This window comes from Protopterus annectens, chromosome 4.part0 (genome assembly GCF_019279795.1).
Source record: "Protopterus annectens isolate FY-2018-M chromosome 4.part0, PAN1.0, whole genome shotgun sequence".
NCBI classification, from domain to species: domain Eukaryota; kingdom Metazoa; phylum Chordata; order Ceratodontiformes; family Protopteridae; genus Protopterus; species Protopterus annectens.
In genome coordinates, this window is record NC_056733.1 from 539257085 (window position 1) to 539283800 (window position 26716).

Here is a 26716-nt window from a genome sequence, read left to right on the forward strand (position 1 = left end):
CTTGGATGGGTCTGGAGCTGCTGAGCAGGCACTGGCCTCTGAGGAAGTTCTTCACACTACCGATGTTCAGCACAAACCAACTACTTCAGTTCTGTCTAAAAGTACCAATTTTCTAAGGCCAAGAGTACACGCAGGAAACCGAAGACCAAAGCGCATGCAGCTCCCTTGCCACAAAATAAAATGCTTAGAATGGCAGAAGACCCTATTATGCTGATTAGGGGAAGTCAGCCTTCCCCCGCTAAGAGAAGAGAGACCAGTCCCCAGCAGCTTCAACAGACCAAGAGTCCGACTCTGAGGTTTCTGATTATGACTGATTATGAAGACATGCCCTTATCTGCTTATGAGGATTCTGATGCAGAGGAATACATTCCCTCTGCCTCTCCTCCAAAGAATTTTTCTTTTGGTGAAACGTTACATACTTTAAGAGAGCATTTCCACTGGGAATGCCAAGATTATCCTCAGTCCAAAAAGAGACTCAGAGAATTTCTAGACTTGCCACAACACAGGCTTTTAGCAATGCCGCCAGTCCTGGAAGTTGTTGTTGATGTCTTTATGGAATCCAGTCTTACTCCTGATACTTTACACCCTGCCCCTAGGAAACCTGACAGGTACTACAGAGTACCTGACTCTCATAGATTTCTTTTCAAAAATCCTACTGCTGACCCAGAGATCATTTCCCACGGGCCCAAGTGTATCAAGACAACTACAGCTAAGAATCCCACCCCTTTGGACAGGGATTCCAGAGCTTTGGACAGATGGGGTAAGAAAGTATATACCTCTGCAACTCTTGCCATTAGGGCTTTGAATTGTCAGTTTCACATGCTCAAGTATCAACAACATATTATGGAACTTGTTAAGCAAAAAATAGCTACCTCTACAGACTGTGCAAAAAATAAAGAATTGCAAGAGCTTATGCATTCTACAAGCAGGTCAGCAAGCATACATTGCAGTGTGGTTTTGACGCCCTAGAAGCATCTTGTAGGACAGCAGTTACTGGTTCTGTACTGAGAAGGCATGCTTGGCTGAAGGAGCAGACCTTGCCAGATCATGTCAAATCCAAGTTACTAGGCGCTCCTTTGAACAAGGACAATCTGTTTGGCACCAAAGCAGAAAAGGTTCTTAAAAAGATGGAAGAAAAAGCTAAATCTATGCAGACAGTCAAAGAATTCCTGCAAGTACAGCCTCCTAGATTCAGTAGGCATTGTCCCTCGAAACATTGGTCATTTCCAGCACCCTCAAGGCCATCTTAAACTAGACCTAGGGGAAACAGACCCCCTAGACTACAGTCTCAGGGTATGCAGAGATCTGTGCAATGGAGTGCCTCCACCTCTAAAGCAGGGAGTGCTAAGCCACCCTCTTTCGGTAAGAATTCCCAATGACTGGTCAGCTCCACTCCCCTCCTCTGCCCAACCAATTGTGCCCCTAGGGGGAAAATGTGCCCTTCATGCAAAAAACTGGATTCCCATCACCAAAGATTGATGGGTCCTCAACATTGTATCCCAGGGGTACAAATTTTATTTTCACTCACTGCCAACCCCAAAAGGGTTCCCAGTCCTCCCTCTAAACCAACGGGCAGAGGCTCAAAACCAAGTCCAAACCCTGCTCTCTATAAGGGCAATTCAACCTGTTCCTGCGGAACAGATAGGTCAAGGGTTCTATTCCAGACTTTTCCTGGTACCCAGAAAAGAGGGAACTTGGCATCCAATCCTGGATCTTTCCATTCTCAACATCTTCCTGGTTGTACCCAAATTCAAAATGCTCACCCTGCAGCAGCTTCTACCTGTGCAAGCCAATGATGCCTGGTTAGTCACCCTAAACTTAAAAAAAGCCTACCTGCACATCCCTATAAGGGAGTCATGCAGAAAATATCTACGCTTCAAGGCAGGATATATGCATCATCCGTTCTCTGACTTCATTTGGCTTATCTACTGCTCCCAGAATCTTCACAAAATGCCTGGCTCCAGCCATTGCTTACTGCAGACAGAGAAATATTCAAATTTACCGATACTGGGATGACTGCCTGATTCAGGCAGACAGTCGGGAAATGCTTTTGCAGCACCTGACATTTGTAAAAAAAAAAAAAAAAAAAATCCTTCAAACCTCCCTGGGGTACACATCAACGAAAATAAATCAAAACTAGTCCCCAGTCAAAAGATTATATTCAAGCTTTAACACAGCATCCCAGATGGCATTCCTCACTCCAGAAAAACAAACCTATCTGACAGGCTGTTTTACTCAAATGGCCACCAGAGCCCAGCTTATCCGCAAGGAAAATCCTGCAGGCCCTAGGGTTCATGGCCTCATGCATGCCAGACTGCATATGAGGAAACTTCAGTAGTTCTTAAAAAGTCTTTGCTGCCAACATTTTCAGTACCTGGAAACTGTCATTCCCATTATACCCTGTCTAAGGACAGAGTTCCTTTGATCGGCAGCAGCATTCAACCTCAATAAGGGACGGCCCTTTACTCAACCCCATGCCACCCAGACCCTAACCACAGACGCATCAGACTATGCCTGGGGGCACACGTGGACGGCAAGGGCATTCAGGGCCACTGGAGCCCAAATCAAATGCATCTGCACATCAACCAGAAAGATATGCTAGCTGTGCAGCACGCTCTGACAGCTTTCAGATCCCTTCTCTCTCCAGGACACCTGCTAATAAAAACAGCACCACATTTATGTGGTACATCAACAAGCAGGGGAGGAACCCACTCTTACCCACTCTGCAGGCTAGCCATGGCCCTGTGGAACACAGCCTTGGGCATGGAGGTCCATCTGCAAGCTCAGTTCCTGCCAGGCAAACAAAACTCACTGGCAGACGATTTAAGCAGAAATCTCCTAGACCCACACGAGTGGCAACTAGAGCCCAGCAGCTTCAACCTTCTGATTCAGAAATGGGGGACCCCAGAGGTGGATCTCTTTGTCTCCCCGTACAATCACAAGCTCAGCAGATTCTGCACCAGGACACCTCACAGCAGGGCCTAGAAAGTGGATGCCCTATCCTTCCAGTGGGTAAATCTCTCAATCTATGCCTTTCCCCCCTCTGCCCCTCCTCTCAAGAGTATTTCTCAAGATAAGACTGGACAGACCAAGGACAGTTCTGATTGCCCTGGACTGGCCACGCCAACACTGGTACCCAGTCCTGCGAAGCTTGTCACCGGTGCCACCCTGGCACCTACACCCGAACCCAACCCTGCTCTCTTAGCAGGGGGGTCAGATATTGCATCCACAACTGCAAACCCTAACTCTTGCAGCCTGGCTTACTCCTTGAATTCTTCCCCAGTAACCAGCCTAAGCAAGCAGGTGCTGGACGCCATCCTTGAAGCCAGAAGACTCAGTACAAGGAAATCCTATGCTGATAAGTGGAAAAGGTACTGCTCCTTGATTCAATCTAAAGGAGAGGACACAACCCTGCCTCTAATCCTGAATTACTTAGCAGATCAACTCCACAGAGGCCTATCCTTCTCCTCCATTAAGATCCATGCCTCTGTCACTTCGGCTCATTACAACACTGAGCCTCCTCTCTTCTCTCAACCTGTTATCAAACAGTTCCTGGAGGGGCAAACAACTTAAGGCCATCAAGGATAGCACCCACCCCTGGTTGGGACCTTAACTTTGTACTGGAAAAGCTCACGCTACCACTCTTTGAGCCTGCAGCATCAGCAGAGTTAAAATTCCTCTCTTGGAAAGCAGACTTGCTTCTGGCCATCACTTCAGCTAGAAGAGTGTCTGAGCTATAAGCATGTATGGCTGTGGAACCCTTTATTATTTTCCATGTGGACAGGGTTTCCCTCATGACTAACCCTTTCTTTATGCCTAAAGTGGTGTCCAGTGTGGCTCTCAGTCAATCCATCCACTTGCCTACCTTCTTCTGTAATCCTCAAAAGAAAGGGGAAAGGATCCTGCACTCTTTGGACGTGCACAGACCACTCAGATTCTACCTTGATAGGACTAAGCCCTTCAGAAAATCTGACCAGTTACTAGTCAGCTTTGCAACAGGGGCAGAGGGCAAGGCCATTTCAAAGCAAACTGTTTCCAAATGGATAGCACATTGCATCAATTTCTGCTGCAAGCACCATGGGAAACCAACCCTTCAGGGGGTCAGAACACATTCCACTAGGGCAACTTTTCCCTCTACAGCATTCCTCAGGGGAGTCCCTACCAGGGACATCCTGGAAGCTGCTACCAGGAGTTCTGTTCACACCTTCACCAAGCATTACCACCTGCCTATTTTTTCCAATTCCAGGGCAGGTTTTGCAACAGCAGTCCTCCAAGGCAGTCTAGCCAGCACTAACTCTACGTGACTGCCTCCATCCTTCTTCAGCTTTGGGAATCTACCGAAGTATGATAACTGCAACAGTGAAACATGAAAAACATAGTACAGTTGTGTACACTTACCATAAATGTAGATGTTAGAGTGTATTCACTGTTGCAGTCCTGGTTTCCCTCCCTTCAGCCCCCTGTTTTTTCTCTATTTCTCTCTCTCTTTCTCTCTCTCTCTCTCTGTCGAAACTCTCTATGCCTTTTACTGCCGTCCCCCCTTTTCAGGGGTATTGGTATTGGTATTTATTTTTTACTGGTGGTGTTTTCCCCCGCCATAACTTAGCTCCCTATTGGGGGGCTCCTGACATTTGGGGCAAGAAAAACTGATGTAATGGCGGTTGCTGCCTGTCTTTATACCCCTGACGACCTGACGTCATTCCTGGAGTGACAGCAACAGAAGCAGAAATACTAAGTCTCTGTTATTCGAGTCGACTGAGGGCTACCTGCAGGCAGATAACCCAAGTGTGATGACTGCAACAGTGAATACACTCGAACATCTACATTTATGGTAAGTGTACACAACTGTACTTTTTTGTACATCTTTCTCCCCTTCCTCTGTTACTGCGAGTTCTAGACAAGATCAAGTGTTTTGGTGTTTTTTGTTTACCCAGAGCAGTTCTTTCACATGTTTCTTTTACTTCCTGCACACATAAAAAAATTTTCTCTACTTTTCATATAAAAATTTTTTCAACAAAAAAACAAAAAAAAAAAAATATTTGTGTATATAGATTGTTGTTTGTCATGTTGTCATATTCAAATTTTGTGTGTGTCCATGGGATTTCTTAAGATTTGAAAATCTTTTGAAAAAGGACTTTTATAAATTTAAATTGCACACCAAGACTCTTAAAAAATTTCTCTTTGACTTTTTCCCCAAAACCTTTATAATTCTCTTATATTTTTTTTCTTTTTTTTTTATTCTTGAGGAACACTTTTTTTTTTTTTCTTGCTTAATCTTCTCACTCTTTTTTTTTTTTTTCTCCATACTGTCTAGTGCATTTCCTTGTGAAAAATTTGTTTTCTTTTTTTTGTTTTTTTTTTCAAATTCTCTCTTTTTTTTTTTTTTTGCAATATTTTTTTTTTTTTTTTTTTCTTCTCTGTTTGTTTCTTTTAACTTTTTTTTTTTTATTTTTGTTTTATATTTTTTTTTCTTTCTTCAATCTCTTTCTCATTCTTTTTTTTCTTTTTTTTTTTATTTTCACATAAAAAACAAATTTTATTTTTTTGAAAAATTTTATTATCTCTTTTTTTAAATTTCTCTTCTTTTTTTTTTTTTTTTTCTCTTAAATTTTTTTTTTCTTTTTTCATTTTTTTTTTTTAAATTTCTTTTTTTTTTTTTTTGTTTTTTTATATAAAGATCCTCAAAATTAATTTTTAATTAAATATACTCTTTTTATTTTTTCAACATCTTTATGTGTATTAAAATATTTTTATTTCACTTTTTTTTAAAAAATTTTTAAATTTTTTTTGAAATCCTTTTTTTTTTTTTTTTTTTTAAAAACATCTGTTTTTTTTTTATATCACATAGTTGTGTGTAAATGCCAATAATAAAATTTAATAAACATATGGTGTTAAAAAAAAATATCATTTAACACAGTGTAAAAAAAAATTTCCAAAAATTCTAGAATTTTCATTTTTTTTATAAATTCATTGTGTTGCAAAGTAAACTTGTATCGTATTTTTTTTAAATTTTTCAAAAAACCTTGTATCTGATCATTTTTCACACTTGTATACACTGTGAAAATTTTTTTTTAAAAAAAAAAAAACTACATTGTTCATCTTGGTTTAAAAAGAACAATCAAAAATCTTGTTCTCTGTTAATTAAAAATTCCAGGTTTGGTGTAAAAAAAATCATAATTTTAAAAAACCTTATAGAAAATTTAAAAAAATTTTATATTTAAACATAATTTGAAATTTTTAAAAAAAAAATAACTTTATCTCAACAAATTAAAAAAAAAAAAAGAAAAAAAAAAAAAATAAAAAAAAGTAAAAAATTTTTTTTTTGAAAAAAAAAATTTTTCTTTAAAATTAATTTTCCTTCCTTCAAACCAGGATTTTTTTTTTTAAAAACATTTTTTTTCTGGAGAATTCCAGAATATATGTTTTCTTTAAAACAAGAGTTCTTTTTAAAATTAAATTTTCTCTTTTTATAATTTTCTGTGTATCAAGTTGAAAATGCTCATGTTACAGTTTTTTTGGATTAAAAATAATTTTTTTTAAGTTTTACATTTTTCATAGTTTGTTTAAAATTTTTTTTTTTTTTTTTTTCACTTTTTATTTTTTGCAAAACAGTTTTTTCCACAACTGCTTTATTGTATTTAGAATCAGAATTCTTGTTATAAAAAATAATTTTTTTTTTATTTTTTTCACATTTTTTTTTTTTTCCATATTTTTTTTAAAAAAAAAACATTTACTTTTTTTCATTTCTTTTTTTTCATGCATTTTAGTTGTTTTTTTTTAAATTTTTTTTTTTGCATTTTTTTTTTCAGTAGCAAAAAGCTGTTTTTCTCTCTGCCAATTAAATACAAACTCTGAAATTATTTTTTTACTTTTTTTTTTTTTTTTTTGCAAAAATTTTTTAAAAAGTTTTTGTTGAATTTAAAATATTTTGCTTTTTTTTTGTCTGCTTTTTTTTTTTGGATAAACTAAGTTGGGAAAAAAGTGGACTATATTTTAAAAACTGAGGGAAAAATAAATCTCTTTTTTTAAAATTTCTCTACACTTCTCTCTTTTTTTTTTTATATTTAAAATTTTCTTCTCTCATTCTAAACACTTTTTAAATTTAACATTTTTATTTTAAAATTTTCCACCCCTTTTAATTTCACTTAATTACATTTATTCCAAGCTTTTTTATAGAAAAATCACATGTTTTTTTTTTATTTTACCTCTCTTTTTTTTCTGTTTTAATTTTTTTAAATTTTTTATATCCCATTTCATAATCTATTTTTTATTATATATCTTTTTATTTTTTTCTTTACTTTTAATTTTTTCACTACTTGTGTATTAAAATAAAAAAATAAAAAATCTTATTTGAATAATATTTTTTCTAATTTTATTGAAAATCACATTTTAACATCTTCAATATTTTTTTTTTTTTTCAATTCTTTTTTTTTTCTTAAATTTTTTAAAAAATACACAGAGTCATTACTTTTTAAAAAATTATCTTCATTTTTTTGTTTTTTTTCTTATCCTTTGTTTTTTTTTCTTCAGTTTATTTGTTTCAAAATTTTTTTTTTCACTTAACATTTTCTTTTTTATATCACATATATACATTTTTTTTATTTCTCTTTTGTATTTATTTAAACACATACATTTGTGTTTTTTTTTTTTTTTTTTTTTTTTCAACTTTGTGTATTAATTTTAAACAACTGCTAGGTGTGAAAAAAATATATTTACTTACTTAATTTTTCTTCTCTTTTTTTTTTTTTAAAAATATATATATATTCAACAAAATTTTTTATAAAATTTTTTTTTTTTCTTCAATCATCTTTTAGTTTTCATATTTGAGGCAAGACTGTGTATAAGTTTGGTTTGCATTAGGTATGCGAGATAATGTGCTTCTTGAGAACAAATGCAAAATCATCTGCAGAGTCTTAGAATCAAAGCATTTCTAAGTTTTAGTTGTAATAAAAGAAAGTGAACTTCTGACTGCTGCAATTTCATGACATTAAATGTTTGTATAAATATGTCTTCACAACCTTGAAGTAGTGGTTAAAATTTTAATTAAAAATATATATATATATATATATATATATATATATATAGAGAGAGAGAGAGAGAGAGATATGTATATGTAAAACAGTACTTTCAGTAATACCATTTAGAATGGACTTTGACATATGTTCATTCCACATTTGTGTGCCATATTATACAACGTATTTGCCATAGTACACTTATTTACTATTTGTTCACCAGCTTAGTGGAGTGGTCTTTTGACCCTTTTCAGCCGTGACTCGTATGTGATTGCCAACACAAATATCTGGCATTTGTATTGTATTACAGTAAATCAACATTTCTTTGCACTTCTGATTCTCACATCATGCATAAACATACTGCCCCCAGACAAAAAATTGAGTTGCATTATTTCTTACCCATTTGGCGGACAGACATTTAGAATAGCAGGTAATAAACTAGGATGTTAATTAGTGATAGAATGTAAAATTCCCCAAGTCATGATTAATTCTTTGTTGCATCTACCACAGGGATCTTGGACCAGTGGTCTCTTGCATTTATTTGGTGTTCCATTTACTTATTTCTTCCTTAAAAGAGGTTTCTGAGGTTTACTCAAACAAATCAGTTTATTCTGTAGCCTTTCCCAGAGACTGTTAATAGAAGGCATTTGATTATGTATAGCTAATGTACACCAGTAGTAGCTCTGGCTCTGTCACATGGTATTTAAATACCCCTCTGGGAAGTAGGTGCATAATGTAAGGCCGGAATCTTCCACTGTCCAGCCTCTGCCGGGTGTTTCTCCTGAGGTTATTATGCACACAGAGTCTCACCCAGTTGTTTTGTCATTTTCTTCTACTGTGTCTGAGTTGGAGGCCGGCTAGGATCTGGCAGGCAGCACGTCCAACGAGGCTTTGCAGGTGTCCATTTTGGGCGTTCAGAGGGAACCGCGGTTGACTGTTTCTGAGAGGTCTAAAGGGGTTCCGCAGCTTCTCTTTCAGGAAGGGATTCCTACTGCAGTTGTGGAGTGCCATCCTGAGTCTGGGCCTTCTTAGGGTTCCAGGACAGCTGTCCCTTTGAAGAAGAAACCGAAAAATAACAATGTCTCTTCTGCTCCTAGGGATCCTCAAATTGAGTGACAGGCCTTTAATCTGGGGTTATTTAATGGCTTACTGTCATTGTGGCCTCCTCAAGGAGTTTCATTTTTTGCTCCTCCTTGGTCCGCCTCTTCCCCTTTTTCCCCTAAAAGGCCCAGAGAATTCCATTCTTCTAAGGTGGATTCTAATCATGACTCCCTTGCTTATTCTGCCCAGATTCCTTCTCCTTTAGGCTATGGGTCTAAGGAGGAGGATTCTCATACTCTTGATAATCTCTGAGGAAATTTCCTTTGCGACACTATCTAGAATGATGGACCTTTTTAAGTGAGATTGTGCCCAGGTTTCAGATATCCATAAGAGGTACTATGAGTTGCTGCAAATGGAATGTTCTAAACCTGTGGCCATTCCTCCTGTCTTGCCTGCTGCATTGGATATTTTTTCCACTGCCTCTAAAGCACCAGATTCTCTGCCCTCTACTCCCAGGAAGTTTGATAATTTTTACAGGGTGCCTTAGTATTGTTCCTTTTTGTTTAAATCTCCTGCTGCTGACCCCTCTGTGGTGTCTGTAGCCTCTGATAAGCCATCTCAATTGCTCTCTTTGTCCAAGATACTGCCTTTTGACAAGGATAGTAGGACCATGGATAGACTGGGTAAGAAAGTTTATACTTCCTCTACCTTAGCTTTTAGGGCTATTAATTATCAGACCCATATTTCTAGGTATGTCTTGGCTCTTCTTTCTCAGGCCTGTCAGGTTCTTTCTGATCTTCCAGACTGAGGGTAAATCTTCTGCTCTTTCCTTGCTTGCGACTTCCTCTCAGGTAGTTCTAAATTCTATCAATTGTAGTTGTGGTGCTGCGGATGCCTCTTCTAGGGATGCTGCTTTTGGTTCAGTCCTGAGGAGATATTCATGGCTTTGGCTTTGGCTTCAACCTTTGCCTGATTATATTAAGGCTTCGTTGCTGGATGACCCTCTGGATATGACTCTTGTTTGGGGAAGCGGCTGCTGGTTTATTTAAGTCTCTTCAGGACAAGGGGAAGGCTTTACAGGAACTTAAGCACATCTTTGTTTCTTCTGTGTCTAAATTTCAGTGGAATTACCCTTCTAAGCCAGCCTTTGTACATAGGCAGTCTCACCCTCCTTCTAAAGGAAAAAGGGTAGTAAACGAACTCCTTCTGCTAAGGCCACTTAGACTGCAAGAATTCCTAAGCCTTCCTTTCCTGACAAAGCAGGTACTGTCTGACTATCCACCCATTCCCGGCCACATTCCTCTGTCTCTTCGCCTTTCTCTTTGGCTCTGGATCACCCAGGATTCTTGGGTTTTGTCAATCATCCGTCAAAGGTACTTCATGGTCTGGATTTCCCATCCTCCTTTTATGGGCATTCCTCAGCCTCCTCAGGAACAGCTTCCTTTTTTCCCAGAGGTTCTTCGGGACCTCTTTGTCTCAAGGTACTATTCAAGAAGTGCCTGTGTCCCAAAGAGGGGAAGGGGTTTTATTCAAGAATGTTTCTAGTGCCCAGAAAAGAAGGTACTTATTCTGGACCTCTCCCATCTGAAAATCTTTTTGAAGGTGCCTTCCTTTTGGATGTTGCCCCTTCAGTCCCTTTTTCCGCTCTTGCTCCCTCATGCCTTTCTGGTGTCTCTGGACCTCAAGGATGCTTATCTCCATGTTCCGATCCATCCTCTTTTCAGGATATTTTTGCATTTCTCTGTTGCTTCCTGGCATTTTCAGTTCTGTGCTTTGCCCTTTGGCCTTTCTACTGTCCCAAGGGTGTTCACCAAATGCCTTGCTCCTGTGATTGCCTTTTGCAGGCTTCAGGGGATCAAAATCTTTCCTTATTTGGATGACCTGCTGATTCAGGTGTCTTCACCAGAGGTCCTTTTGCAAAATCTTCATTTTACCATTTCTCCTTCAGAGCTGGGGTTCACAATAAAGTTCTATAAGTCTTCCCTGACTCCTCCTCTGGATCATGTCATTCTGGGTTGCAGGTGTCAAACCGTACCAATGCTGGCATCCCTGCCTCCTCCAAAGGCATTAACTCTCATTTCTTTCTTTCAAACTCTTCTTCCCCTGGCCTCCATTTCAGCCAGGGAGTTTCTGACAGCTCTGGGGTTCATGGCTTCCACCATTCCGATGCTTCCTCTGGCCAGACTCCACATGAGGAAGTTCCAGTGCTTTCTGAAGTCGATTTGGCTTTAGCATGCGCATCCTGTCGACTTTACTGTTCCTCTTCTCCTGTGTCTCAAGGTCGAACTTCTGTGCTGGATTCAGCAATTGTTTCTGAATCCAGGGCTCCAGCTTTCGCTTCCCTCTTAGGATATGTTCACAGACGCTTCAGATGTGGGATGGGGAGCATCGTTTGGCTCCCTGAAGGTTTAGGGAGTGTGGTCGCTTTGGCGGAAGGAGCACATCAACATCAATGAGATGAGGGCTGCTATGCTGGCTCTTCAGGCCTTTCATCCTCTCTTCTCTGCAGGGCCTCTCAGGGTATTCACGGACAGTACCACAGTCATGTGATATATCAACAAACGGAGGGTACGAGATCCTTCCGTCTTTGCCGGCTGGCACTTTTGGTATGGGATCTGGCTATCCAATATGGTGACTCTTCAAGCAGTTTACATTCCTTCAGATCAGAACATTGTGGCAGACATTCTGAGCAGGTCCTTCACTCAATCCCACAAATGGATGCTTCACAGGGATGTGTTTCTGGACATGGTTCACCAGTGGCGTACTCTTCAAGTAGATCTGTTTGTCTCCCCTTTGAACAGACAACTTCCTATGTTTTGTGCCAGAGTACCAGGCCCTCTGGTCTGGACGGTGGACACCCTCTCATTTTCTTGGAAGAGGATGTTTCTTCATACATTCCCTCCCCTTTCTCTCATTCTGAGAATCCTGTTCAAGATTCAACGGGATGCTCCCAAAATCTTGTTGGTGACTCCCGTTTGGCCATGACAGCACTGGTTCCCTCTACTTCTACATCTCGCCAGGGGCAATCATCACATGTTACCTCACTGGGTGGATCTCCTCACACAAGACAAGGGGTCTCTCATCCATCCCCACCTGTCCACGCTGACACTGTGAGTGATAGGGGTTTGATTGCTCATAAACACCTTTTTTTTCTGAGGACGTGCTGCAGGTCCTGCAGGAGGCCAGGAACCCTACTACTTGGAAATCCTACTTATCTAAATGGAAGAGGTTTTCTATTTGGTGTCTTTCTCATGACCTGGCCCCACTTTCTGTGGATATTCCTTTGGTTCTTTCTTATTTGTGTGAGTTGCTCAGTGCTGGTTTGGCCTATTCTTCTTTTAAGGCCCACTTATCAGCTCTTTCTGCTTGTCTGCCTTTAACTCCCCCGTTAACTTTTAGATTTGAGGCTAAGCAGTTTCTTAAAGGCATCCTTAAAATTAGACCTCCCAGAAACCCTGTTCCTCCTCCCTCAGATCTTAATTTTGTTCTGGAAAATTAACTTGGGCTCCTTTTGAGGCTGCTGTTTTAGCTTCCTTGCAACATTGTTCTTGGATGACAGCTATTTTGTTAGCTGTTATTTCTGCCAGACAGGTATCTGAGTTGCAAACCCTTATGGCTTGTCCACCTTTTTTAATATTTCATGAGGACAGGGTGTCCTTGCGTACTAATCCTTCTTTTATGCCCAAGGTGGTTAATGAGTTGTCAGTTAATCAGTCTATTAATTTGCTACCTTTTTTCCCTCTCCACAGTCTGACAATGAGAGGGTACTACATACCTTAGATGTGGATTGGCAGCTTAGATTTTATTTGGATAAAACCAAAGCTATCAGGAAGTCTGAGCAGTTATTTGTTTCATTTTATCCTAGGTCTTTAGGTCTGGCTGTTTCCAAGCAAACTATTTCCATTTGGATTTCAAAGGCTATTTCCTTTTGTTACATTTTTCATGGCGAGAACCTTCCTTCTTCTATTAAGGCTCATTCCACTAGAGCTGTGGCCTTTTCTGGTGCTTTTTTCAAAGGTTTAGATGCTAATTCTATTGTTGAAGCTGCTACCTGGACTTCTGTGCATACCTTTGCCAAACATTACCAGTTGGATGGTATCTCCAGAGCTAGAGCTGGTTTTGCTGCTGCTGTTCTTCATGGCTTCTTGGAGGGCTCTGCTGCTTCCTCCTCCCAGGTTTCTTCTTGAGCTTTTGCACTCCCCCATTCGTAAGGAATACTGCAGCGGTGAATGTAAGGACGTAGTACAGTTGTGCAAAATCTTACCATAATGGTAGATGTCCTTGCCTTCACTGCTGCAGTATTCACTCCCTCCCTCCATTCCCCTGGTCTTTTTTCCTTCCTGGCTGTGCAGATTCTCTTTGGTTTTCCTTAGACTGCTGTTCCTACTGGAGCAATCTGTTCTGAGGATGGTACGCCTGAACCGTCACCTTTATGCCCTACCTTACGCAAGGAGTAAGCAGGTGACATTCAGCGTACCTTAAAGCAATGGAAATCTTTTGTAAACTGGCTGGACGGAAGGCTTCACAACAGGAAATCCCATTAGTAATGAAATACTGCAGCAGTGAAGGCAAGGACATCTACCATTATGGTAAGATTTTACACAACTGTACTTTTTTTGGCTTACCTGAATAGGTGACCTGTAATGTCAGTAAGATGCACATCATTAAGTATGTAAAATAGTACAGAATAGTGTCATATGCTTATTTTCTTAAATCAGAGGTGCACCTGTAACAACTGCAGATGTTTCCTACGTTAAGTAGATCTCCACAACACTACTTACTTTTCATGACTGCTGAATGCATATTTTATGGTTGCTTTGTGTGTGGAAATCTACTGATGATTGATACTTAGCTTTAAAAACTCCAAAACAAGTGCTGTGAGTCAGTAGAGCTTATAACTGAACAGTAGTTTTGAGTATTTTTTTTTAATTCAGGGATCTGCTTTCACCACATTCACTTCTAAACTGCCTTTATCCAAATGATGATGGGATGAAGACTCCTAATCCTGCCAACCAATACCAGTTTGACAAAGTAGGGTAAGTGAATGCTATTTTGTGAATATTTACAATGTTTACTTTTGTTACTTCACTATTCTATTGCCAACCATTTATTTTATTTTCAAATTCCATGGCTAGGCTCTAGCACCATAGTTAGAACTGTGCATATTTTAGACATATAACCTTAATGAAGACAGAAGAGAGAGATTAATCCAGGTAGTAAATCACACAAGTGCATTCCATGGTAACAGTTGTAGCCTGGCTCAGTAATGCAGAAGGATGAATTTCTGACTGTGACCAAGACAACCCAACTTTGAAGATGGAAGCTCATGTGTTCAAAGAGCTTGGGGTTTTTGGAGAATGCGAGTGAATGAAGCTAGGGGAGACAGTGGTATCCAACTGGTTGGCCTTGCTGATTCTGGACAGGCACAGGCTTGCATGAGCAGGGAGTCTGAAGCAAGGAAGACATGGAATGCGTATACCAAAGCCAGTGATGATAGCCCTTGTCGATGTGTGCGAACGTACACTCATGCTAGGGTGAATATAGTCTTGCAGTGATTCTGTTGCCATGTCACTGCCATAGGGTTGATGCAGGAACTGTAGAAAGCTTTAAGTTGTTAAGATGCTGGCAAAGCCAAAAGCAGCCGTCATGGCTGACTGCAACAGCCCCTCTAGACATCTCTTGCCCCAGCAGTGTGCTGGATCCATCCTTGGTAAAGAGGAACTACTGTGCCAAGTCCTTTCTTGGAAAGTGTTGTGGTCTGTAGACACAGATGCAAAATTATATTGAAAAAATAATAGCAGACTTGTCTTCTGTAACAACATAGCTCACTGGTTTGCTTCCACTGGGAATATTGCTTTGTTAAAGTTTATGCCCCATTACATACGTTTCCCTTCTCTACATAGCAGGTCATAACTTGACTACCACTTTTCCAGCTGGCCACTGTTGAGGTTTGCTGCTGAGTTGAAGGTTGTGTTGTAACATTTTACAACTGTGTACAAAGCACTTAACGTTTGCTTAATTTAGTGACCTTTGCTGCTGCTCTTGCATATGTTCATTGTGAAAAGAGTCTCATGAAGAGTCCTTGATACATGCTGACCACATGGCAGATGGTTTCCTTAGTGTAGCTCACCAGTTATTGCTATTGCCTGGAGTTCTTAATACATATTGATCTTGTGACATGTGCTGTTCTTTGTGTTGATGACCAGTTATTGGTGTTGCCTTTGCAGTGCTTGTGATTAAAATACATTTGAAGAGTGAGCATTTCACAAGGAAACCTTTCTCAGTAGCATTATTCAAGAAGCTTTATGCAGTATGAGTATGTTTTGATGTTTTTCTCTAAACACATGGGTGACTGCATTCTTTCAACTCTCTCTCTTTATTTTCTTGTCATCTCTGCCTTCAGGACCAGAAACCAGTAAATTCACATGAATAAATTCCTCCCACCCCCTTGGTCCTTGAGGCCAGAAGAAGCTTGGGGCAAAACAGTTGGAACTCACCCAGACAGCTAACCAAGTGACCAAAACTCTCAATCAAGTGCGGGTATGATGGCTTTAGATAAGGCCAGTGGCAGCAGCTCCAAATGCCGCGTTATAAGTATATGTCCGATTAAGATTGCAGTCCTTACCAGAAGATGTGGAGATACAAGTCATCAGTGTCCCACCAAACAGGGACCTGCTGTTTTAAGAAATGGTAGAAAGGGATATGGTCATTCAGGGATTGAGGCAGTTTTTTTTTTCATTCCCTCATGCCCATACATGACAGGAATTACCCCTCCAAACCTGGCCCTTTGTACTGCAAACAGTGTAAGGGCAAGCAGAAAAGGAAAAAACTCCATTGACAGGGGAGATTTAAGGGGAAACCTGGGGTGAGGCAAAAGGGCCAATGACAGTCACAGCAGAGAGCAAAAACATACTGATCTGATGCTATCCGTGTCATTATTGATCATGGATGGGTGTAGGATCCAACATCGGATCCGAGCCAGCAACCAGGAAGACGGCTCCTGAGCTCAAGCTCCTTCCGTTCCCAAGATCCCTTCCTACCCACAACCCTCAGATCTCATTTGCTGCGATTTCGTTCAAGACATGCTTCCTGTAGCTCAAGCAAAGAGATTTCAGTTAAGTGTACTTTTTCCTATTTTTTCAGGGTTTTTTGCTTCTCTGTATCTCCTACCTTTCTCTGTCTTCCTTGGATAGTTACCTCCCTTCCCAGTACTGTTTAATGTAATTGTTAAGCCCCTTTACCAGGTTTCTGCCCTTATTCTTCCTGGGTCTCTTGCTAGCCCTTTTCTACTCCATTCCTTTCTCTACCTTTCACCTTTCCCTCTTGATTGTTGTGCATTGTGCAGGTGTGTGTGTCTGTGTGTGTGTCTGTGTGTGTGTCTGTGTGTGTGCCTGTGCCTGTGTCTGTGTGTGCGTGCGTGTGCGTGTCTGTCTGTCTGTCTGTGTGTGCGTGTGTGTCTGTCTGTGTGTGTGTGTGTGTCTGTCTGTGTGCGTGTATGTCTGTGTCTGTCTGTGTGCGTGTATGTCTGTCTGTGTGCCTGTGTCTCTGTGTGTGTGTGCCTGTGTCTCTGTGTGTGTGTGCCTGTGTCTGTTTGTGTGTGTGTCTTACGAAAACCCACTGGTTTTAAAAGGTGCTTCTTGTGTGGTCGGAAAATGCCCCATTCTGACTTGCACTAGGAGTGTATTTACTGTCTGGGACAGCCACATCTGGAGGTTGAATGTGACGTTTAGCCGGATTCAACCCCAGGGCTCTCCTGGATCACAGGAACAAGCTCCTGCTGAAAGGGCCAGCCAGAGGGGGTCCCTTGGTTTTGGGGTCCCCGTCTAAGCCTCCTTCGGATCTCAAGAGGAAGTCTTCATCTTCTAGGGGTTCTCCTGCCAAAAAGTCGCGGCTGTCGGATCGCAGCTCCCCAGATCTGAGACCAGCCTCCTTCGGTTCGGATCTGGGCTGCGCTGTTCAGAGAGCCCCAGCTCCTCCTGTTGGATCCGAGACCCCAGAGCCTCAGAGGTCCTCTGATCCGATACAGCCTAGACTGCCCTCTGATCTGACCCACCCGTCAGATCCGACCGTGACACCTTCTACGTCTCTGATCCAAATAGTCCCTCAGATCTGACAGGTTTGTGGGATCTGATTGTTATTAAAGAATCCCCCCCAGACTTAGGAGATCTGATCCAAGGGCTTCAAGCAGGCCTCCTTCTCGAGACTGTAGCCCTCAGCTAGGTTGGGTCATTCCTCACTTTCTTTCTGATCCACCAGGAGTCTGCTCCCCTCAGGTATGGATAGGATGATGATGATGAGCTTTCTCAAAGCCCAAATTGAGTTGGACATGTTGCCATCCCCTGCCTAGGGGATCTTCACCATCCACAGAACTCTTCTCTCCTGGACCGACCCAGCTGGGTTTGGTCCCTCAGGATCAGGGCACCCCCAGGGGAGAGGCCAATGGTGTTGGATATTTCTTCCTTTTCCCACACCGTCAGGGTCCCTGACTGGCTCAGCTCCATTGCCCTTGGAGCTGGCAGTGCCTCTGCCCCGCAAGGTCGATGGGGGTTGCCAGGGAGTGGGGTTGGGCCTGGAGCTTTTGGACCATTCCCTCCATCTGGGAGCATCCACTTTGGACAGCTCGGGGCCGATATTTGGAGATGGTGCCACATTGGGGTCACCCCTTCATCCCATCAGCTGTGGCCGGTGGAGGGGGGGGCTTTGTCAAGCCCGTCAGCTTTCTGGATGGTAGAGAGGACAGTCTATGACTGGGCAGCTGCCTCTACCTCAACTTTGGATACTCCCCAGACCCACTCGATTTTGGATGGCGAGACCTCATTATCCTTCCAGGGTCAGCCATCCCATGAGCGCCTTCTGATGGGCATTACCCCCATAGGGGTCCTTACCTCTTCCATGTCCTCCCCAGAGACCACCATGGAGGAGCCTTCTTGGAAGAGGACGTGCAAGAGGAGGCACTTAGACTCCCCTCAAGAGTCCCTCACTGAAGACACGGATTTCGAGGAAGGAGACTAGTCCCCCAGACTTCTGCCTGAGGATGTGTCCTTTGGGGACATCCTCGAGATCCTTAGACAGCGAGGCGGTTGGTCTTTCCCTGCCACGTCTTTGGAGGAATCCGTGTTCTTGAAGCCCTTCAGGACAGGGTCCATTTTCTCCTTTGGTGTCTCCCCTGCTGTTGAGCTTGCCCATTTCATATGCGACAGGGCGTGGAAGGAGCCAGACACAGTGGAACCAATCCCCATGAGAGCCAATATGTTCTTAAGCACCCCCCCCCCCCCAAGGTCAAGGCTTTTGGGAGCAAGGGTGTTCCCGTTGATGCTGTTGTGGCTGCAGCAGCTACAAAAAAGGAGCTCACCAAACAAAGCTTCCATGGTCCATGCCCCGAACAAGGAGACCCAGGTGATTGACCCTTTTGGGAAGTGCGTGTTTGCCTCAGCTACGTTCGGACTGAGAGCCACCAAATACATGGCACATTTTACCCGACTACAAAGGGACTTGATATCAGAGTTTTCCACCTCCCTTTCTGAGTTGCTACCTCCGGAGAGTCTCAAGTTAGTCTCTCCAAAGTTGTCTACTCTGACTTTTGTAGCTAACGTCTCAATGCACTTGATCTCCAATGCTGTGGAGGCCACCTGTCAAGTGGCGGGCACTGCCATTGCCATTAGATGTCATGCCTGGCTTCACCTTTGTCAGTTTGCGGAACCCTTCAAGGCATCATTCACTAATGCCCCTTTTGACGGGTCAACTCTGTTTGGTCCTTCAGTCAGAGAAACTTTAACCCACAGTGAGCAGGAGGGAAAGACTCTGTCCATGGTCGGGATCAAGTTTTCTACAGCCCAACGATCCTTTTCCAAAAATCGAAGGGGTAGTAAGAAACTGTGTTTTCACTGGTGACAGTCTTCCTTCTAAGATGCTTCACAAAAATCCTCCTTCCTCCAGCTGGAGAAGGGGGTTTGAACAGAAGCTGTCCCTGAGGCAGAGGAGGTCTGCAGAACCAGGACTCCCTGGAACTCTTCTTGGAGAAGTCCTCTCAGCGTTCCTGCCCAGCTGTCCTACCCTGGATGCAGTCGGGGGTCATCTCTCCCTCCACCCACTAGCTGGACAAGTATTGCCTGAGATCATTTGGTGTTAAACATTGTGTCCAGGGGTTTACTTCATACCCTTTTTTCTGCTCTCTCCATCTCAAAAACCTCTCCCAGACGTTCCACCCTGCCAAAGGGAGTTGACCCTTCTAGAGGTTCGAGACCTCTTTCAAAAAAGAGACATCCAGGGGGTCCCAACAGGAAACGAGGATCCAGAACTTAACTCTCGCTTCTTTTTGGTGCCATAAAAAAATGGGAACCTATGTCCCTTTTGGATCTCAGTGTTTTAAATTTGTCGGTCAAGAAGTCGAAGTTCTGGATGGTCACTGTTCAGTCCATTCTACCTGTTCTGCGCAAGGACGATTAGTTGTGCTCAGTAGATCTCAAAGATGCATACTATCACATCAAGATCAACAGACGCTCTGGGAGATACCTGTACTTCTGGGTCGGGACCACTCACTATCAGTTCAGGGCCCTTTTCTTTCGGACTCACCACAGCCCCCCTGGGTATTTACCAAATGCATGGCAGTGGTGGCAGCTCATCTCTGGCTGCAAGGTTTCCAGGTCTTCCCATACCTGGATGATTGACTCCTCATGGCCCCTACAAGGCATCAACTCATTGGCCACAGATTACACTTGCTCTCTCTTCTTTCAGGATCTAGGCATCACAGTCAAACTTCCAAATCCCATCTTGCCCCGTGTCAGAGCCTGGAATTTATCAGGGTCCTTCTGGACACTGTGTCAAAGACTGTAGCACTTCCCCTACACAGAGTCGAGATTATTTGAAACTAGGTCCGTCTTTTGCTGGAACTGAAACATCCCACAGTCCACTTAATTTTGCAACCACTAGTTTCAATGGCGGTGGCGATCCAGATAGTCCCTCTCGCCAGATATCATATGAGAGTTCTGCAGTGGACCCTAGCGGTGTAATGGTCAGCTCACTTTCATCCCATGTCTGTGCTCATCAGGATTTCTCATGTCTGCAGACGTCACCTTGCTTGATGGCTCCAAGCTTAGGATCTTCTTCTAGGCAGACCCTTCTGTCTTCCCCAGCCCCAAGCCACGGTAACCAAGGATGCCTCCCTGTTGGGTTGGGGGGCATTATCAGGGAAGGACCGTTCAAGGCACATGGTCCCCCTTAGATACTAAATTGCACATAAATGTCCTGGAGGTGAGAGCAGTCCTCCTAATGTTGCAAGCCTTCCAGGACTGTCTCCCTCTCAGGACAACTGCAGTTCAATCCGACAACATGGCAGTGGTCTGGTACATCAACAAGCTGAGGGGAACATTATCATATCCCCTGTGCAGAGAGACCATGAGAGTGTGGGAATGGGCAATGTCTTCCAGGTGCTTTCTTGCAATGCACATTCCCGGCAGTTCCAGTGTATTAGCCAACAAACTCAGCAGACCTATCCTGAGTCCTCATCAGCGGTCCCTGAAACCGTCAGTGGCACATTGGGTATTCGACCACTGGGGTATCCTTTGCTGCAATCTCTTTGCCTCTCCGGACAACCAGAAATACTGCAACTACCTTGCCCTGTTGCCCCCAGCAGGGGCGTCACTGAGGGACGCTTTGGTGCACGATTGGACATCTGGACTTCTATATGCCTATCCCCCAACTCCCCTCATTCCCAAAGTCTTACAGAAAGCTCGTCACCTGGAGAATCCTCTCATCCTCATTACCCCTTTCCAGCATTATCAGGCATGGTTTTCCCTCCTTTGGTCTTATCTGAGCTATCCGCCTTGGATACTAGATCCCACTCCAGATCTCATTTCCCATCCTTGGGGACTTCCTCTTCCCAAACTTCAGTCTCCATCTGACCGCTTGGTACCTCCAGTGCCAGTTCCAATGATTTTTTTCCCAGTCCAGGCTTCCTTCCCTGGTTAAGAGCATTATTTTGGCTTCTCAAAAGCTATCTACCAAAAAGATGTATTCCAGAAAATGGAAGAGATTTTCTATTTGGGCAGTCTAGATCTCTTTTCAGCTAGTATCCCTGACATTTTGTTGATGTTCATCGTGCATACAGCTGCAGTCATAAAAGATGGGTTCTCCTGCCGTCAAGCGGGTCCTCGGCCGAATTCCAAAGTCTAGGTCCGGCGTCGGTTGTCGTCGCTTCTTCCCTGACGTCAGTGCGACAGGGGTACAAAAGAACCAGCCGACGCCATTTTCTTCAGTCTTTCTTGCCGCGCGGTGCCTGAAGCAGAAGCAGTTCGCAAGTGCCGGTTGGCCAGCTCCTGAAATTACGAAAATTTTGCAACCGAAGTCTTCTTGAAAGCTAAGTACCCGTTGAAACTTTTCTTGCCTCAGACCGATGTCAGACAAAGTTAATAATTGTATTTCATGTGGGAAGCAAATACCGCATAAGGATTTTCATTCCCGCTGCATTCATTGCTTTGGCCCAGACGACGACGTCTCGGTCTGTCGTTTTTGTGCTACATTCAACAAACACACCATTAAGCGTCGGGCGGAGTTCGCCCAGCACTATTTTGGCAAAAAATTTAACTACATTATGTCGTCGGATACTCCGACTCCAGTTTTGACTAAAAGACGCAAAGATAAGGACCGACACACGAGGTCCGCGGCCTCTACCGACACCACGCCAAAGCCGACTACAGGTGGTCCGGTTCTCAGCGAGGCGCCTACGCAGCCCCTGCCTACCAACGACACTTCATTGGCGGTGTCTCCTGTGCCTGAGGTCGCAGGCTCCTCGGCCCACACCCCGACTACAGATACCGAAGCCACTCTAGGCGGTGAAACTCAGACTGTAGACAGGTCTGCCTCCTCTCAAGGTGTCTTCAGGCCTTCCTCTTCTTTTTCCATCAAGGCTTTCACCAAGTCTAAAGCAGCCTTACATTCTAAGAGACAAGCTACACAGGTCCCTTCTCCAGGCCCCATGCCTAAAAAACAGATGCTTAAAATGGCTGAGGATTTAATTACTCTTATCAGGGGTTCACAACCCCCCCCCCCCCCGGACAAAAGGCCCAGAGTGGAGGAAGAATCCCCCTCCTCGGACCAGGCCTCCATTATTTCAGAGCACTCTGATGAACAGGAACATTCTTTCTCCCCTTTTGAAGATTCTGATGCAGAGGAGTCCATTCCCTCTGTCTCCCCCCCTGAGGATTACTCTTTTGGGGAAACCTTGCATACCTTGAGGGAACGCTTCCACTGGGAAGGCCAAGAGTACTCAGACTCCAAGAAATGGCTTAGGGATTTTCTCTTGCTCCCTCAGCACAGGCCTCTGGCTATACCTCCTGTCTTAGACATACTAGAGGATGTGTATTCGGAGGCCTGCCTTAACCCAGACTCTTTACCTCCAGCCCCAGTCAAGCCTGACAGGTACTACCGGGTTCCTGACTCACACCAATTCTTATACAAAAGCCATGTGGCTGACCCAGAAACTATCTCACAGGGCCCCAAGGGAATTAAGGCCTCCACTTCTAAAAATCCATTACCTTCGGAGAGAGATTCCAGAGCTTTAGAAAGGTGGGGAAAAAAGGTATACACCTCAGCCACCTTAACCATGAGGGCATTAAACTGCCAGTTCCATATGTTAAAGTACCAACAGTTTCTGTTATCACAGTTGAGAAGCAAAATGTCACAACCTGAACAACCAGACTTGAAGGAGTTGCAGGATTTGATGCATAGTGCAGAACAAGTGGGTAAACATACCTTGCAATGTGGTTTTGATGCTCTAGAGGCTTCATGTAGAGCTGCTGTTACAGGATCAGTCATACGTAGACATGCCTGGCTCAAGGAGCAAACCTTACCAGATCATGTCAAAGCTAAATTACTAGATGCCCCTCTACAAAAAGATGTATTATTTGGTGTTAAAGCTGAGGAAGTATTAAAGAAAATGGAGGAAAAGGCTAAATCAATGCAAACAGTGAAAGATTTTCTACAGGTACAACCTCTGTGTTTCAGTAGAAATTGGCCTTCCAAAAATTGGTCCTTTCCAGCCATGGACAGACCAAAAAGAGGTAGATACAGGTGCCCGAGGGGCAGGGGCCAAGCTCAAGGATCGTTTAGAGGCAGACAATGGCAAGCTCCTACACAAAGAGGTGGTGAGGATAGTTCACAGCCATTCAAAAAGCAAACCCAATGACTTTCCCCTTTGCATGCCAAGCAAGGCTCAAATGGAAGCACCCTTAGGCGGAAAACTGGCATTATTTTCGAAAAATTGGCATATTGTCACAAAAGACAAATGGATCCTGGACATCATAAACAGAGGCTACAGATTCCATTTTCACACCCTTCCACAAAAGAGAGGCATGCCAAACCTGCCACACAATCAAAGGGCAGAGGCACAAAGACAAATTTCAGATCTCATGGACATGAAAGCTATTCAAGAAGTACCTACTCAAGAACAAGGTCAAGGTTTTTATTCCAGACTATTCCTGGTACCAAGGAAGGGAAAAGATTGGAGACCTATTTTGGACCTATCTATCCTAAACACATTTTTACTCGTGCCAAAATTCAAGATGCTCACATTACAGCAGCTTCTTCCCATGCTGGGCAAGGAGTCTTGGCTGGTAACATTGGACCTCAAGGAGGCATACCTGCATGTCCCAATCAGACAAAATTGCAGAAGATACCTCAGATTTCTTGCAGGTTCAACCCATTATCAATTCTCTGCATTGCCCTTTGGCTTATCTACTGCGCCCAGAGTATTCACGAAATGCCTGGCATCAGTAATTGCCTACTGCAGACTTCAAGGGATACAAATATACCCATATTTGGACGACTGCCTGATCCAAGCGGACAGCAAGCACATACTTCTGAAACGTCTGGCTTTTGTAATAATGTTGTTGAATGCTCTGGGGTACACAGTCAACAAAAAGAAATCAAGGCTAATACCCTCACAAAAAATAATTTTCCTGGGTGCCAACTTGGACACAAACACCCAGATGGCTGACCTAACGCCAGAGAAACAGGGGCAACTGACTCAATACTTCAGAAAACTAGCAAATTTCACCAGGCTGACAGCAAGGAAAATTCTGCAGGCTCTAGGATTCATGGCATCTTGCATCCTACTAATCCCATGTGCAAAGCTGCATATGAGGAAACTTCAATGGTACCTGAAAAACCTATGGTCTCAACACAGCCACAGTTTGGAAACAATAATACCACTGATTCCATGTCTTCAAAAGGAATTTCTGTGGTGGGTTCAAGCATGCCAAAGAAACACAGGTCTCCCATTCTGCAAGCCTCAAGCAAATCAAGTCATCACAACCGACGCCTCGGACTACGCCTGGGGGGAGCACATAACAGATCGGTGCATTCAGGGCAAATGGTCCCAAAAAGAAAAGCACCTACACATCAATCAAAAGGAAATGCTAGCAGTAATAAATGCTATTATGGCTTTCAAAGACCTTCTGCATCCAGGCCAACTACTGATAAGGACAGACAACACCACAGTAATGTGGTACATAAACAAACAGGGAGGAACCCATTCATACCCCCTATGCAGGCTGGCCATGTCACTTTGGAACATGGCTCTGGAATTACAAATCGAGCTTCAAGCACAGTACTTGCCAGGCAAGGAAAACACGCTGGCAGACAACCTAAGCAGAAATATGACAGACCCACACGAATGGAAGTTGCACCATCAAGTTTTTACAGAAATAATTCAAGCATGGGGAAGGCCAGACATAGATCTCTTTGCCTCCCACAAAAATCACCAATTGACAAAATTCTGCTCAAGGACTTTTCATCCACAGGCATGGAGAGTGGACGCTCTCTCTTTCAGTTGGACAACAATGACAGTTTATGCCTTTCCATCTCTTCCTCTGCTGCCCAAAGTTCTATTAAAGACCAAAGCAGACAGACCAAAGATGATTCTCATTGCTCCAGACTGGCCAAGACAGCACTGGTACCCACTCCTGAGGAGCCTGACGCATTCCCCATCATGGACCCTACCTCTAATGCCTCTTCTTCTGACTCAGCACAACTTCAAAACTCTTCACAGTCAGCTGAAAACACTCAATCTGGCCGCATGGAAGATTCCTTAACTTCACAACAGACCCTACTCTCCAAGGAGGTGCAGGGTGTCATTTTGGAGGCCAGAAGGCCTTCTACTAGAAAAGCTTACTCCGCAAAATGGAAACGATTTTGTGCCTGGAATGAGAAAAAGGGCCAGAATCCTGGAATACTGAATTTACCTCAAATATTACAGTACCTAGCTGAGCTGCTAAGCAGTGGACTTTCATTCTCCTCCATCAAAATCCATGCCTCAGCCATTTCTGCAGAATACAACACTGATCCTCCTTTATTCTCTCATCCCCTCTTAAGGCAGTTCCTCAGAGGGGCTAAGAATATAAAACCCCCAAGGAAACACCCAATACCTGCTTGGGACCTCAATTTCATTGTAGAAAAGCTGACCTTACCTCCTTTTGAGCCAGCTGCCTCAACAGATTTGCAATATTTGTCCTGGAAAACAGCCTTCCTTCTGGCTATCACCTCAGCTCAGGGTATCGGAACTACAAGCCCTCATGTCTGTGCAGCCTTTCATCATTTTCCATCAGGACAGAGTTTCCTTTGAACCAATCCGTCCTTTATGCCAAAGGTGGTATCCAGGGTAGCTTTGAATCAGGCTATTCACTTACCTACTTTTTACCCTAATCCTCAAAACAAAGGGGAGAGACTACTACATTCCTTGGACATCCACAGACAGCTACGTTATTATTTGGACAGAACAAAGCCTTTCAGAAAATCAGAACAACTCTTTGTGTCCTATGCTATAGGAGCTCAAGGGAGGCCAATTTCCAAACAGACAGTCTCAAAATGGATAGCCCACTGCATACGCTTTTGTTACTCTTTTCATGGTAAAACTGTGCCTGCAGGCATCAGATCCCACTCCACAAGGGCCACAGCTACCTCTGCAGCTTTCCTCAGAGGAGTTCCTACCAAAGATATTTTGGAAGCAGCCACTTGGAGATGTTCATCGTGCATACAGCTGCAGTAATCACAGATGGGGTCCTCTGCCGTCAGGCGGTCCCTCGGTCGGCCGAATTCCAAAGTCTTGGTCCGGCGTCGGTTGTCGTCGCTTTCTCTTCTGACGTCAGTGAGGCCAGAGTATATAAGACACAGCCGACGCCATGTTCTTCAGTCTTTTGCCATGCGGTGCCGAAGCAGAAGCAGTTCGCAAGTGCCGGCCAGCTCCTGAATTACTTAATATTTTGGAATCGAAGTCTTCATTAAAGCTAAGTACCCCGTTGGGGAATCTTTTCTTGCCTCAGACCGATGTCAGAAAAAGTTAATAATTGTATTTCTTGTGGGAAGCAAATACCGCATAAGGATTTCCATTCCCAGAGGAGTTCCTACCAAAGATATTTTGGAAGCAGCCACTTGGAGTTCTGTGCATACCTTCTCCAAGCACTACCACCTACCATTATACTCCAAAACTAGAGCAGGCTTTGCCACTGCAGTCTTGCAGGGCATCCTGGCTCCTCCTAGTTCCACCTAGTGCCTACCACCCCTTTTTTAGCTTTGGGATTCTACCCATCTGTTATGACTGCAGCTGTATGCACGATGAACATAGTACAGTTTTGTACCTACCATAAATGTAGATGTTCGAGTGCTAATAC

At 43.2% G+C, this 26716-nt stretch overlaps 1 protein-coding gene across 2 annotated transcripts in view; it reads left to right on the plus strand.

Annotated features, from left to right (window-relative positions):
- The window catches only part of THOC5 (THO complex 5), a 1209707-nt gene that overhangs the window by 846236 nt on the left and 336755 nt on the right, over window positions 1-26716 (plus strand). For both annotated transcript variants that reach the window (XM_044068466.1, XM_044068467.1), the window contains one exon: window positions 13988-14089. In XM_044068466.1, coding sequence (XP_043924401.1) covers window positions 13988-14089 — 102 coding nt within the window. The remainder of the gene's footprint in view (window positions 1-13987; window positions 14090-26716) is intronic.